This window comes from Drosophila yakuba, chromosome 3L, assembly GCF_016746365.2.
Source record: "Drosophila yakuba strain Tai18E2 chromosome 3L, Prin_Dyak_Tai18E2_2.1, whole genome shotgun sequence".
Lineage (NCBI taxonomy): Eukaryota > Metazoa > Arthropoda > Insecta > Diptera > Drosophilidae > Drosophila > Drosophila yakuba.
The window spans coordinates 22,504,165-22,517,290 of record NC_052529.2 but is presented as its reverse complement, the minus strand read 5'-3'; the positions used below and the strand labels follow the sequence as shown (position 1 = coordinate 22,517,290).

The 13,126-nt window shown below is 47.0% G+C and overlaps 1 protein-coding gene across 7 annotated transcripts in view; it reads left to right on the top strand.

Moving 5' to 3' along the window:
• LOC6535144 (teneurin-m) overlaps positions 1-11,087 on the top strand; it is a 114,776-nt gene extending 103,689 nt beyond the window's left edge. For 2 of the 7 annotated variants that reach the window (XM_039374309.2, XM_039374307.2), the window contains 8 exons: positions 87-884; positions 1,327-1,610; positions 1,747-2,158; positions 2,250-2,795; positions 2,856-3,063; positions 3,915-3,941; positions 4,581-7,908; positions 8,069-11,087. In XM_039374309.2, the coding sequence (XP_039230243.1) occupies positions 87-884; positions 1,327-1,610; positions 1,747-2,158; positions 2,250-2,795; positions 2,856-3,063; positions 3,915-3,941; positions 4,581-7,908; positions 8,069-10,360 (7,895 nt within the window). In that variant the 3' untranslated portion in view covers positions 10,361-11,087. The remainder of the gene's footprint in view (positions 1-86; positions 885-1,326; positions 1,611-1,746; positions 2,159-2,249; positions 2,796-2,855; positions 3,064-3,914; positions 3,942-4,580; positions 7,909-8,068) is intronic. The other 5 variants (XM_039374312.2, XM_002095770.4, XM_039374308.2 and 2 more) reach the window with 4 other exon arrangements.
• Positions 11,088-13,126: the final 2,039 nt, after the last annotated feature.

The window sequence follows — 13,126 nt, the reverse complement described above, 5'->3', positions numbered from 1 at the left end:
CATTATAGAAGTATGTGATGTTTCTTGAGCCTGATCCCAATTCTATTCCACTTGTGCCTATTACTTATCCACATTTTGGTATCAAGGTAAGGAAGGTCAGCAAAATGGAAAGAAGTCACTACAATCAATTCAATCTGAATCGGATCGGATGATGAGTGATGCTTCACACTATGAGGATATCGATATAGTCAAACTAGATGGATTACCCATTTCCCACGAAGAGGAGATTTACAAGACGGCAGAAAAGGAAAATATGGCACCAAAAATTGAACCGTATCAGCATATAAATAGGAGTGAAAACGAGGTACTGAAAGAAAATCACACAGGTGACGAAAAAGCACCCCAACTAGAGCCCCTTAAACCGTATGTGAGTGAGCGAGTTGATCTGCCGGGCAAACGTATATTCCTGAACCTGACTATAGCTACAGACGAGGGCAGTGACTCCGTTTACACATTACACGTGGAAGTGCCCACGGGCGGAGGACCACACTACATCAAGGAGGTCCTGACCCACGAAAAACCGAATACTCAGGCAGACAGTTGTATTCAAGAGCCACCACCACGCATGCCCGACTGTCCGTGCAGTTGTCTCCCGCCTCCGGCGCCCATCTATCTGGATGACACCGTTGACATTGACTCTGCCCCACCAGCTTACACTAGTACGACGAGCACGATCTCGGCACCTATAAACCCCTTCCATAGCGAGGAGGAGGATGCGGAAGACGGGGTTAGAGATGAAGGGCTAACAACTTCTGGAAGCACCGCTACTAACCTCCCTAGCACTGAGATCGATAACCACATCGCTGCCTATACTGAACCCACTGTTGGTGCTGGTGGCTTACCGTTTGCATGCCCTGATGTGATGCCAGTACTGATACTGGAAGGTGAATTGTGCACAATGCATTTGTTGCTAACCTCCGCTTTTCTTAACCAGCGTTTCAATAACCCTACTAAGAGCTGTACAGCCTGTTAACTCCTAGTCCATGTAGTCACATGACTAAACCAGTTTTTTTCTCATAAGTCCTCATTTGTACAAATTATCCCAAAGCATCAAATATTATATTGGCATCACATCAGCATCCAGCACCAGCCTGGTTTAAAACTGTATATTAATCCTGTTCCCATTTACTAACCTATCAGGGAAAAGTACATTGGGGGACTCGCCAGTAGGATAGACTAAGACCTGTACAAAATCGTGTAGCAGTAGCAAATCACAATATACCTAATCAATGACTAACCAGAATCTAATCCTCTTTGTATCTCTGTCATCCCCTCGTTGCACTCTCGAAAACATTGCCATCGCTTTGCCGCCGCTTTCGAATCCAGGGGCCCGAACATTCCCCGCACGCAGTTTCCCACCGGACGGCACAACCTTTGGCCAGATTACTCTCGGCCAGAAGCTGACCAAGGAGATCCAGCCGTATAGCTACTGGAACATGCAGTTTTACCAGTCGGAACCTGCCTACGTTAAGTTTGACTACACGATTCCGAGAGGCGCCTCCATCGGTGTATACGGCCGACGCAACGCCCTACCCACTCACACGCAGTACCATTTTAAGGAAGTGCTCAGTGGATTTAGTGCCAGCACACGAACGGCCCGGGCCGCTCACGTAAGTAGCTTGCATCCGATTGGCCCCATCGTGATCGTTACTAACTCTAGTCATTTTTTTCATGCATCACCGTTTCATTCATTACCCACTGCACCAATCACTCGCTCGATCGTTCGCTTGGCCTAATTCTGTGCAGCTGTCGATAACGCGGGAGGTGACGCGCTATATGGAGCCGGGGCACTGGTTCGTCTCCCTATACAACGACGACGGAGACGTACAGGAGCTGACCTTCTACGCGGCCGTAGCCGAGGATATGACTCAAAATTGTCCCAACGGCTGCTCCGGCAACGGTCAGTGCTTGCTGGGACACTGCCAGTGCAACCCCGGCTTCGGAGGCGACGATTGCAGCGAAAGCGTTTGCCCAGTACTGTGCTCCCAACATGGCGAGTACACCAACGGGGAGTGCATCTGTAACCCGGGCTGGAAGGGCAAGGAGTGCTCTCTGCGTCACGACGAGTGCGAGGTGGCCGATTGCAGTGGGCACGGCCACTGTGTTAGTGGAAAATGCCAGTGCATGCGCGGCTACAAGGGCAAATTCTGTGAAGAAGGTAGCGCCAGGACATAGGATTCTTTGTCGAAATCCACCTTGATCTTTTCCATCCTGACGCTTTTTAACACTCTTTCGCTTTTTTTCCCCAGTGGACTGTCCGCATCCGAACTGCTCAGGCCATGGATTCTGCGCCGACGGCACTTGCATCTGCAAGAAGGGCTGGAAGGGACCTGACTGCGCTACCATGGACCAGGATGCGCTGCAGTGCCTCCCAGACTGTTCCGGCCACGGCACCTTCGACCTGGACACACAGACCTGTACCTGCGAGGCAAAGTGGAGCGGGGACGACTGTTCCAAGGAATTATGCGACTTGGACTGCGGTCAGCACGGACGTTGTGAAGGGGACGCTTGTGCATGCGACCCAGAGTGGGGTGGCGAGTACTGCAACACCCGGTTGTGCGACGTCCGCTGTAACGAGCATGGACAGTGCAAGAACGGTACTTGCCTGTGTGTTACTGGCTGGAACGGTAAGCACTGCACCATCGAGGGCTGTCCCAATAGCTGCGCCGGACATGGTCAGTGCCGTGTAAGCGGCGAGGGTCAATGGGAGTGCCGCTGCTATGAAGGCTGGGACGGACCAGACTGCGGAATCGCACTGGAGTTGAACTGTGGCGACAGCAAGGACAACGACAAGGGTGAGTAGCAGATTTAGCAAGTAGATAAGCGGATTTTCTAACGCCAATCTTTGAACCTAGATGGCTTGGTCGATTGCGAGGATCCCGAGTGCTGTGCTAGCCACGTATGCAAAACCTCCCAACTATGTGTTTCAGCTCCGAAGCCCATTGATGTGCTGCTCAGAAAGCAGCCGCCAGCTATTACTGCTTCTTTCTTTGAGCGGATGAAGTTCCTCATTGACGAGAGCAGCCTGCAGAACTACGCCAAGCTGGAAACCTTTAATGAGAGGTAGGTGCTTCATGGTAGCCAGTTTGCCCTGGACAGTTAGTTACCATTTGGAATCGAAGCCGCTGAGGCTGTGTATAGTTTCCAAAATTGGCGGACAAGCAAAAATCTTCTATTGTAAAATATTGACAGTCTAGTTGGTTATACTCGGTTATACATATACTACCGAAAAAATAATAATCAAATAGTTTGCATAATTAATAATTTTCTATGTTTAAATATTTACTTTTTCGTTTTCGTGCCCTCGTCTAAAAAAATCCCTCAAATAAAAACATATCCAAACACACCACATGCCAAATATCCCATTAAAATCTTGTAAATAATAACCCTATATGTCCTTTGTTAAATCGAACCCAGACAGAAACAGTCTAAGTTAGCTGCTAAGTGCATTTGAGTTAAGAAATACGTTAAGCATCCTAAGTATTCAGATTAGTTACATTTAAGTTGCCTAAACATCGCGATTTCGGTGTGATCGAAACGGAGCTGAGGTTTAGGGTCCCCAAACGATCTGGTGGCGCCAAATATCAACACACCCATTCTAGCTAACTAGACCATAGACAACCATGCTAATTCAATTATTTTCTCTCTGCTCTTTTTTCTTCTCCACACGCGCTCCCTAAACCGTGTTTAAAATAATACATGCCACCTACTACTAAATTACTCCTGTTCTACTCGATACTACCACTCACTACTTACTGTGCACATACTCACTACTATAATACCCACCTACGCGTCAAAAAATTTCGAACGCTTTGAATTAACAACGACTGCTATACGCTCTTGCTACTCGGTAACCGATATTGTTGCCCATACTCTTTGTTGCGCGATAACAAAAACATATCATATACTAACAGCATTTTTTGGAATTATTTCAATGCAAGGTAAGCAAGCGAAAAGCGGTACTAAAATAATACTAAAACTACTACTCTACTATACTACTATACTACTAATGATTCTCGATGGTTGTTTGGTACACTTTTGTATACTTTAAGTCTCGTTAACTTGGCTCCATTCGCAAATTATTTCGAAAACTTTACCATTGTCATTATCATTACCGTTACAATTACAGTTACCATTGTCATTATCATTTCGTTCACAGTGTAGCTATCCTTGTTTAATTAAAGCTCAGTTGGTAGTTTATTTTAAGTTCATTGCCCAAACTTATTATCCAGACAACCAGGCCAATACACAATGGGTTTTAAGTTTACCACGTAATAAATCTAAGCTATGGAAAACTCATTCTCCTACTCGTACTTAGGTCAATGCTAGGTCACAAACACGAGCCATAAATAACATACTATATATACTATATTGTTCAACTTGTAATACCTTTATGTGTTCAAACGAGTCTTATGTTCTGTGCGTGTGAATTCTTATTATTTGTACTTATTTACTGCTCAAGTAGTTACAAATCCTCAGTTTGACTGCTTGCTAGCCTAGCTAATCTATACCTAGACATACCCTAGAAGCCCCAATCCCAGCAAGACCCGACTAATCCATGTTCTCTGTCCTTTTAACAGTCGATCAGCGGTGATCAGAGGCCGCGTTGTTACATCTCTGGGCATGGGCCTGGTTGGTGTGCGAGTTTCCACCACCACGCTCCTGGAGGGCTTCACCCTGACCCGAGATGACGGATGGTTCGACTTAATGGTTAACGGCGGTGGAGCCGTGACCCTGCAGTTCGGACGCGCACCTTTCCGGCCGCAGTCGCGCATCGTGCAAGTTCCATGGAACGAGGTCGTCATTATAGACTTGGTCGTCATGAGTATGTCCGAGGAGAAGGCATTAGCCGTAACTACGACGCACACCTGCTTTGCACACGACTACGACCTTATGAAACCAGTGGTGCTGGCCTCGTGGAAGCACGGATTCCAGGGAGCCTGTCCCGATCGCAGCGCCATTCTGGCGGAGTCTCAGGTGATTCAGGAGTCGTTGCAGATCCCAGGAACGGGCCTCAACCTGGTTTACCACTCATCGCGAGCAGCCGGCTACCTGTCCACCATTAAACTGCAGCTAACGCCAGATGTGATTCCGGCATCGCTGCATCTAATCCATCTCCGCATAACAATCGAGGGAATACTTTTTGAACGAGTATTTGAAGCGGATCCTGGCATTAAGTTCACGTACGCCTGGAACCGACTCAACATCTACCGGCAACGCGTCTATGGGGTCACCACGGCCGTGGTGAAGGTTGGCTACCAGTACACCGACTGCACTGACATTGTATGGGACATTCAAACAACTAAGCTAAGTGGTCACGACATGTCCATTTCGGAAGTGGGCGGGTGGAACCTGGACATCCATCACCGCTACAACTTCCACGAGGGAATCCTGCAAAAGGGCGACGGCTCAAACATATATCTGCGCAATAAGCCGCGAATCATCCTGACCACTATGGGTGATGGTCACCAGCGGCCTCTTGAGTGTCCCGACTGCGACGGCCTGGCGACAAAGCAGCGACTCCTGGCACCCGTCGCTCTGGCCGCCGCTCCTGACGGCAGTCTTTTCGTCGGTGATTTCAACTACATTCGCCGCATCATGACCGACGGCAGCATCCGCACTGTGGTCAAGCTGAACGCGACTCGGGTCTCTTACCGCTACCACATGGCCCTTAGTCCGCTCGACGGAACTCTCTATGTTTCGGATCCAGAGTCACACCAAATCATTCGCGTACGTGACACCAGCGACTACTCGCAGCCGGAACTAAACTGGGAAGCGGTTGTGGGCTCCGGGGAGCGCTGTCTTCCTGGTGACGAAGCGCACTGCGGCGATGGGGCACTGGCCAAGGATGCAAAATTGGCGTATCCAAAAGGCATTGCGATTTCGAGCGACAACATCTTGTATTTCGCAGACGGAACTAATATCCGTATGGTGGACCGGGATGGAATTGTAAGCACTCTGATCGGCAACCACATGCACAAGTCCCACTGGAAGCCCATTCCCTGCGAGGGAACCCTAAAGCTGGAGGAGATGCATCTTCGCTGGCCCACTGAGCTGGCAGTGTCCCCGATGGACAACACGTTGCACATAATCGATGACCACATGATCTTGCGCATGACACCAGACGGTCGTGTGCGCGTCATCTCCGGCCGGCCCCTGCATTGCGCCACAGCCTCTACTGCCTACGATACGGATCTGGCAACCCATGCCACCCTGGTGATGCCGCAGTCTATCGCGTTTGGGCCACTCGGTGAGCTGTACGTGGCAGAAAGCGATTCACAACGAATAAATCGGGTGCGCGTGATCGGAACGGACGGAAGGATCGCTCCGTTTGCTGGTGCCGAGTCTAAGTGCAACTGCCTGGAGCGCGGATGCGACTGTTTCGAGGCGGAACACTACCTGGCCACCAGTGCCAAATTCAACACGATCGCTGCCTTGGCTGTTACACCCGATAGCCATGTACACATCGCGGACCAAGCCAACTACCGTATCCGCTCCGTTATGTCGAGCATCCCAGAGGCAAGTCCGTCACGCGAATATGAGATCTATGCACCTGACATGCAGGAGATTTACATTTTCAACCGATTCGGGCAGCACGTGTCCACACGCAACATCTTGACCGGAGAGACGACCTACGTGTTCACCTACAACGTTAACACCTCCAATGGAAAACTGAGCACCGTAACAGACGCGGCGGGCAACAAGGTGTTCCTGCTTCGTGATTATACCTCGCAGGTCAATTCGATCGAAAACACGAAGGGTCAAAAGTGCCGTCTGCGCATGACCAGAATGAAAATGTTGCACGAGCTGAGCACTCCAGACAACTACAATGTGACCTACGAATATCACGGCCCCACCGGTCTGCTGCGAACTAAGCTGGACTCCACCGGACGTTCCTACGTGTACAACTACGATGAGTTTGGTCGCCTCACTTCCGCAGTAACTCCCACCGGTCGTGTCATCGAGCTAAGCTTTGACCTGAGCGTAAAGGGAGCCCAGGTAAAGGTTTCGGAGAACGCCCAGAAGGAAATGTCTCTGCTGATCCAAGGTTCCACCGTTACCGTGCGCAACGGAGCCGCCGAGTCGCGCACCACCGTCGACATGGACGGCTCCACCACAAGCATCACTCCATGGGGCCACAACCTGCAGATGGAGGTGGCACCGTATACTATTCTTGCAGAACAAAGTCCACTGCTTGGCGAGAGCTACCCGGTCCCGGCTAAGCAACGGACCGAGATTGCCGGCGACTTGGCCAACAGATTCGAGTGGCGCTACTTTGTACGCCGGCAGCAGCCCTTGCAAGCGGGTAAGCAGAGCAAGGGACCGCCACGTCCCGTAACCGAGGTTGGACGAAAGTTGCGTGTGAACGGAGATAACGTCCTGACCTTGGAGTACGACCGCGAAACCCAGTCGGTGGTCGTTATGGTGGACGACAAGCAGGAGCTACTTAACGTGACCTACGATCGCACTTCCCGCCCCATCAGCTTCCGTCCGCAGTCCGGCGACTACGCGGATGTGGACTTGGAATACGATCGATTCGGACGTCTGGTCAGTTGGAAGTGGGGTGTCCTGCAGGAAGCGTACTCTTTCGACCGCAATGGCCGTCTGAACGAGATCAAGTACGGTGATGGCTCAACAATGGTCTACGCATTCAAGGACATGTTTGGCTCGTTACCGCTGAAGGTGACTACGCCTAGACGCTCTGACTATCTCCTGCAGTACGACGACGCGGGGGCCCTTCAGAGTCTGACGACACCTCGTGGTCATATTCACGCATTCTCCCTACAAACTTCTCTTGGTTTCTTCAAGTACCAATACTATTCCCCAATCAACCGACACCCCTTCGAGATTCTATATAATGACGAAGGTCAGATCTTGGCCAAAATCCACCCGCACCAGTCCGGCAAGGTGAGTAAATCAAACGTAGATAATGCAAATGATAGTCTATTTTAAAGCCTTTATAATTAATTTATGAAAATACATAGTATAAATGTTATTTTGAAATTAGCCTTGAATTTTCGTCAAATTTCTTTTCCGAATAAAAATTAAATATTCTTAATATTTGCAGGTGGCATTCGTACATGACACTGCCGGACGACTGGAGACCATCCTTGCGGGTTTATCCAGCACCCACTATACATACCAGGATACAACTAGCTTAGTAAAGTCTGTGGAGGTGCAGGAGCCGGGCTTCGAGTTGCGCCGAGAGTTTAAATACCATGCCGGTATTCTGAAGGACGAGAAATTGCGCTTTGGATCTAAGAACTCACTGGCCTCAGCGCACTACAAGTATGCTTACGACGGAAACGCCCGACTCAGCGGAATCGAGATGGCCATCGACGATAAGGAGCTGCCAACCACGCGGTACAAGTACAGCCAAAACTTGGGACAATTGGAGGTCGTGCAGGACCTGAAGATCACGCGAAACGCTTTTAACCGAACAGTTATTCAGGACTCTGCCAAACAGTTCTTTGCCATCGTGGACTACGACCAGCACGGTCGGGTTAAGAGCGTGCTAATGAACGTGAAGAACATTGATGTCTTCCGCTTGGAATTGGACTATGATCTCCGCAACCGTATCAAGTCGCAAAAGACGACATTCGGTAGATCGACGGCATTCGATAAGATTAACTACAATGCCGACGGACATGTGGTTGAGGTCCTGGGCACCAACAACTGGAAGTATCTGTTCGACGAGAACGGCAACACTGTTGGCGTGGTTGACCAGGGCGAGAAGTTCAACCTGGGCTACGACATCGGAGACCGGGTGATCAAGGTAGGAGATGTGGAGTTCAACAACTACGATGCCCGCGGCTTCGTTGTCAAGCGCGGCGAACAAAAGTATCGGTATAACAACCGCGGACAATTGATTCACTCATTCGAAAGGGAACGGTTCCAGAGCTGGTACTACTACGACGACCGCAGCCGCCTGGTGGCCTGGCACGACAACAAGGGCAACACCACGCAGTACTACTACGCCAATCCTCGCACTCCTCACCTCGTGACCCACGTTCACTTCCCCAAGCTCAGCCGCACCATGAAGCTGTTCTACGATGACCGCGACATGCTCATCGCTCTGGAGCATGAGGACCAGCGCTACTACGTAGCCACCGACCAGAACGGCTCGCCACTAGCCTTCTTTGATCAGAATGGCGGCATTGTCAAGGAAATGAAACGAACGCCCTTCGGCCGAATTATTAAGGACACTAAGCCGGACTTCTTTGTGCCTATCGATTTTCACGGCGGATTGATCGACCCACACACCAAACTGGTGTACACCGAGCAGCGGCAGTACGACCCGCACGTTGGCCAATGGATGACTCCGCTGTGGGAGACCCTTGCCACTGAGATGTCACACCCTACGGATGTGTTTATCTACCGCTACCACAACAACGACCCCATCAACCCGAACACGCCTCAGAACTATATGATCGACCTGGATTCCTGGCTTCAGTTATTCGGATATGATCTGAACAACATGCAAAGCAGCCGCTACACCAAACTGGCCCAATACACGCCGCAAGCCTCCATCAAGTCAAACACGTTGGCCCCTGACTTCGGGGTGATCTCCGGCCTGGAGTGTATCGTGGAAAAAACGAGCGAGAAGTTCAGTGACTTTGACTTTGTGCCCAAGCCGCTGCTGAAAATGGAGCCAAAGATGCGCAACTTGCTGCCGCGTGTCAGTTACCGACGTGGTGTATTCGGCGAAGGTGTGCTTCTCTCGAGGATTGGCGGACGGGCGTTGGTTAGCGTTGTCGACGGGTCAAACAGCGTGGTCCAGGACGTGGTGAGCAGCGTGTTTAACAACTCGTACTTCCTTGACCTGCACTTCAGCATCCACGACCAAGACGTATTTTACTTCGTAAAGGACAATGTCCTGAAGCTGCGCGACGACAACGAAGAGCTGCGTCGCCTTGGCGGCATGTTCAACATATCAACGCATGAAATCAGCGATCACGGAGGCAGCGCCGCTAAGGAGTTGCGCCTGCACGGTCCCGACGCCGTTGTCATTATCAAATACGGCGTTGATCCCGAGCAGGAGCGCCATCGCATCCTAAAGCATGCTCACAAGCGGGCAGTGGAGCGTGCTTGGGAGTTGGAGAAGCAGCTGGTAGCTGCCGGCTTCCAAGGGCGTGGCGACTGGACCGAGGAGGAGAAGGAGGAGCTCGTCCAGCACGGTGACGTCGACGGCTGGAACGGAATCGATATCCACAGCATACACAAGTATCCGCAATTGGCTGACGATCCCGGTAACGTCGCTTTCCAGAGGGACGCGAAACGGAAGCGACGCAAGATCGGTAGCAGCCATCGGAGTGCCTCCAACCGGCGCCAGCTCAAGTTCGGCGAACTGAGTGCGTGAGTGGAGGCGTTTAGAGAAAAGCTAGTGGTGGAGGCGGAGCCAGAGGAGAGTGACATGACCGACGAAGAATACGGCGATCAGGATGACTACCTAATAGCCGTGGGCAAAAAGGAGCCAAGGGACAGCAGTGAGGCACTGGACGAGCAGATTTTGTAATTAGGTGAAATGCGCAAAAGCGACCACAACAAAAACTACAGCACAACTCTCGATGACACAACACAAAATAAGACAAAAAACAAAGGAAAAGCAAGCATTGAATACACTAATTAATATAAACTTTAATCATGCTTAAAGTTTAGTATTAGCTACAACGCAACCCTCGAATAACCGAAGAAACTTCTTATGTGTACACTGGAACAGAAATATGTATTTTGATGTTGAGTTTAGGCTAACAATAGGCGTATGTTTAGTACATGTGTGTAATATTTAATGTAATTTTTTAAATCAGAATCAGTGTCCCACGGGCAAACAGCTTGGAATGGCATTTTACGCCAGAGTGCGTATGATTTAGATTGGCCCATTAACCGATTTAGGTCCAGACAAGATTGCATAGATCAAACCAATAAGATCGGAATAAGAACGCTTTTTTCGGGAATTGGAGTTCGGCCACACAGCCCAACAAGCCAGTTGCATTACGATGTCAAACGATGAGTATTACACAGCAAAATATACATACGATAAGTACAGATGTTAAACTACGAAATGAATAAATGTAAAAAGATTGAAATTCTGCATAGTAGCTCCCTAGACTTTGGTCCAAACCTGGCCCACTCCAACACAGCCCACTCTTATATGGCAACAGAAATGTTAATCCCTGCTTAACCTTCTTTTTCATTGCTCTGTGTATATACGAACGAAACTTTTCAAGCCTCTACTGACGAAAAAGCGCGTATTTATCTTTAAATCACACAATCTTTTTAGCGAAATAGGTCTCTAACCCGAATGCTCGAATTTAAATTTATCAGACGCGTCTACCTAATTTGGATAGCCAAGAATCAAAACAAATTTTTATCAGTCCTCAGTAAATGCAATACAATACTCTATCGACTCCTTTCACTCATTTTATAATGTTAACTGTTGAATTTATTCAAAAGAAAAACGCATTAAAAACTTTTTACAAATTGTGATATATATTTCTAAACATTTCATTTGACAATTTGAAGTGTAACGAAGAAAAACTCGAGTTAACTCAAATCGAACCGAAAGTAATAGCAATCGCATGTACTTTACTCATTTTTTTAAATATAGTCTCTTACGATTAGTTTTAATGCTGCAATATTTAGTTCTTACCGTTTGCCATGTTAATTGTAAAAGCATACTTTTTTGTAATGATCCCACCCGGGAATGTCACATAGAGTTTAGTTTATTTTAATTACTCTTTTTTTACAACTCACAGCAAGATAAAATTTCTGTACTCTCTTAAAATTGGCCTACATTTTGTCGGTGTTTTGTGTTTAAAATTATTATTGAACTATTTTTAATTGAAACTAAACTATTGACTATTGAAATATTACCTAGCATAAAATAAACTTAACTTAAACATACCCCTTAAACATACCCCTATAACCATAAAAACACACCTTGTATTATAAACACCCATTCATACAACTAAACGTAGGCTTAAGAATTAGACTAAAGACAATGCTCGTAAAAACAAAAAGGATAAGCACCTACTAAAGTGAAAATAAGCGATTGATTCTGTTTCATGTGAAAATAGATCAGAATATTACAGAAGATAACTGCGTAGTAATTAGCTAAAGTGTTAGTAATTTTATTAAATAAAATTATAAATGAAATATGGATAAACACTTTAAATTTAAATTAAGGTATGCATCATTATCTGAATTCGTTTATTCGAATTGTAAATCTTTCACTGTGTAAAGGGGTAGAAACGTTCAGTACTTAGCTCGTTACGCAGAATGAGATGTTACAAATTAACGAAAATTGTAAAAATCAGAAATCCGTATATGAATGTGTATGTAATAAAATTAAGCAGCATTATATTAACCAAAAAGCATATAACAAAACAAAAAATATAAACCAGCATAAAGAAAACTGCAATGCGAAAAATTGTGACTGAAACAAGGAAAATATATAGATACCAAGCGGTTGCCGTTGTCGAGCTCACCTGTGCTTCAATCTCGTACATACCCCATGTCCTTTGTTCTTAAAGTACTTTGATCTGTAAATTTCCAGAATGGGGCAAAAGCTTAACCTACTTAATTAGTTGAGATCATGATTAGACCTATTAACAGACTGTAACGAAAAGGCGAAAAATTTAAAAGCAGCCAGTCCGCTGAGACAGTTTAAGCGCGCATAAATTGCGAACAATAATTGTATTTAATGTACGAAATTGTCTTAACTTATACAGATACCGAGAGAAGTGCAGAGGGTATAGGCTATAAATTACAAATCGAATGCAGAAAACACAGGACAATTGTACACACAGAAATAATTATGGCAAGCCGATATACATACATGATAAAACATCCATATAAATATATATAATAACTAATAATATTACGAGTAAAAAGCGATTTCAATAAAAATGAAAATATAAAAAAGCTAACGTTGTATTATTAAATTTGGAATTCGTAAAAGAAAATGTAACTAAGGTGGTTTCACAATCAATGTAGTGAAGGCTTATGTGTAGGCTATGTGTTTAATCGGAACCTTATATACATTTCTATACTTTTTAATTTGTAATTATACAATATTAAAGAAATGGTAGAGCCCCGAGAAGAGATGCATATCAACAAAGCTGTA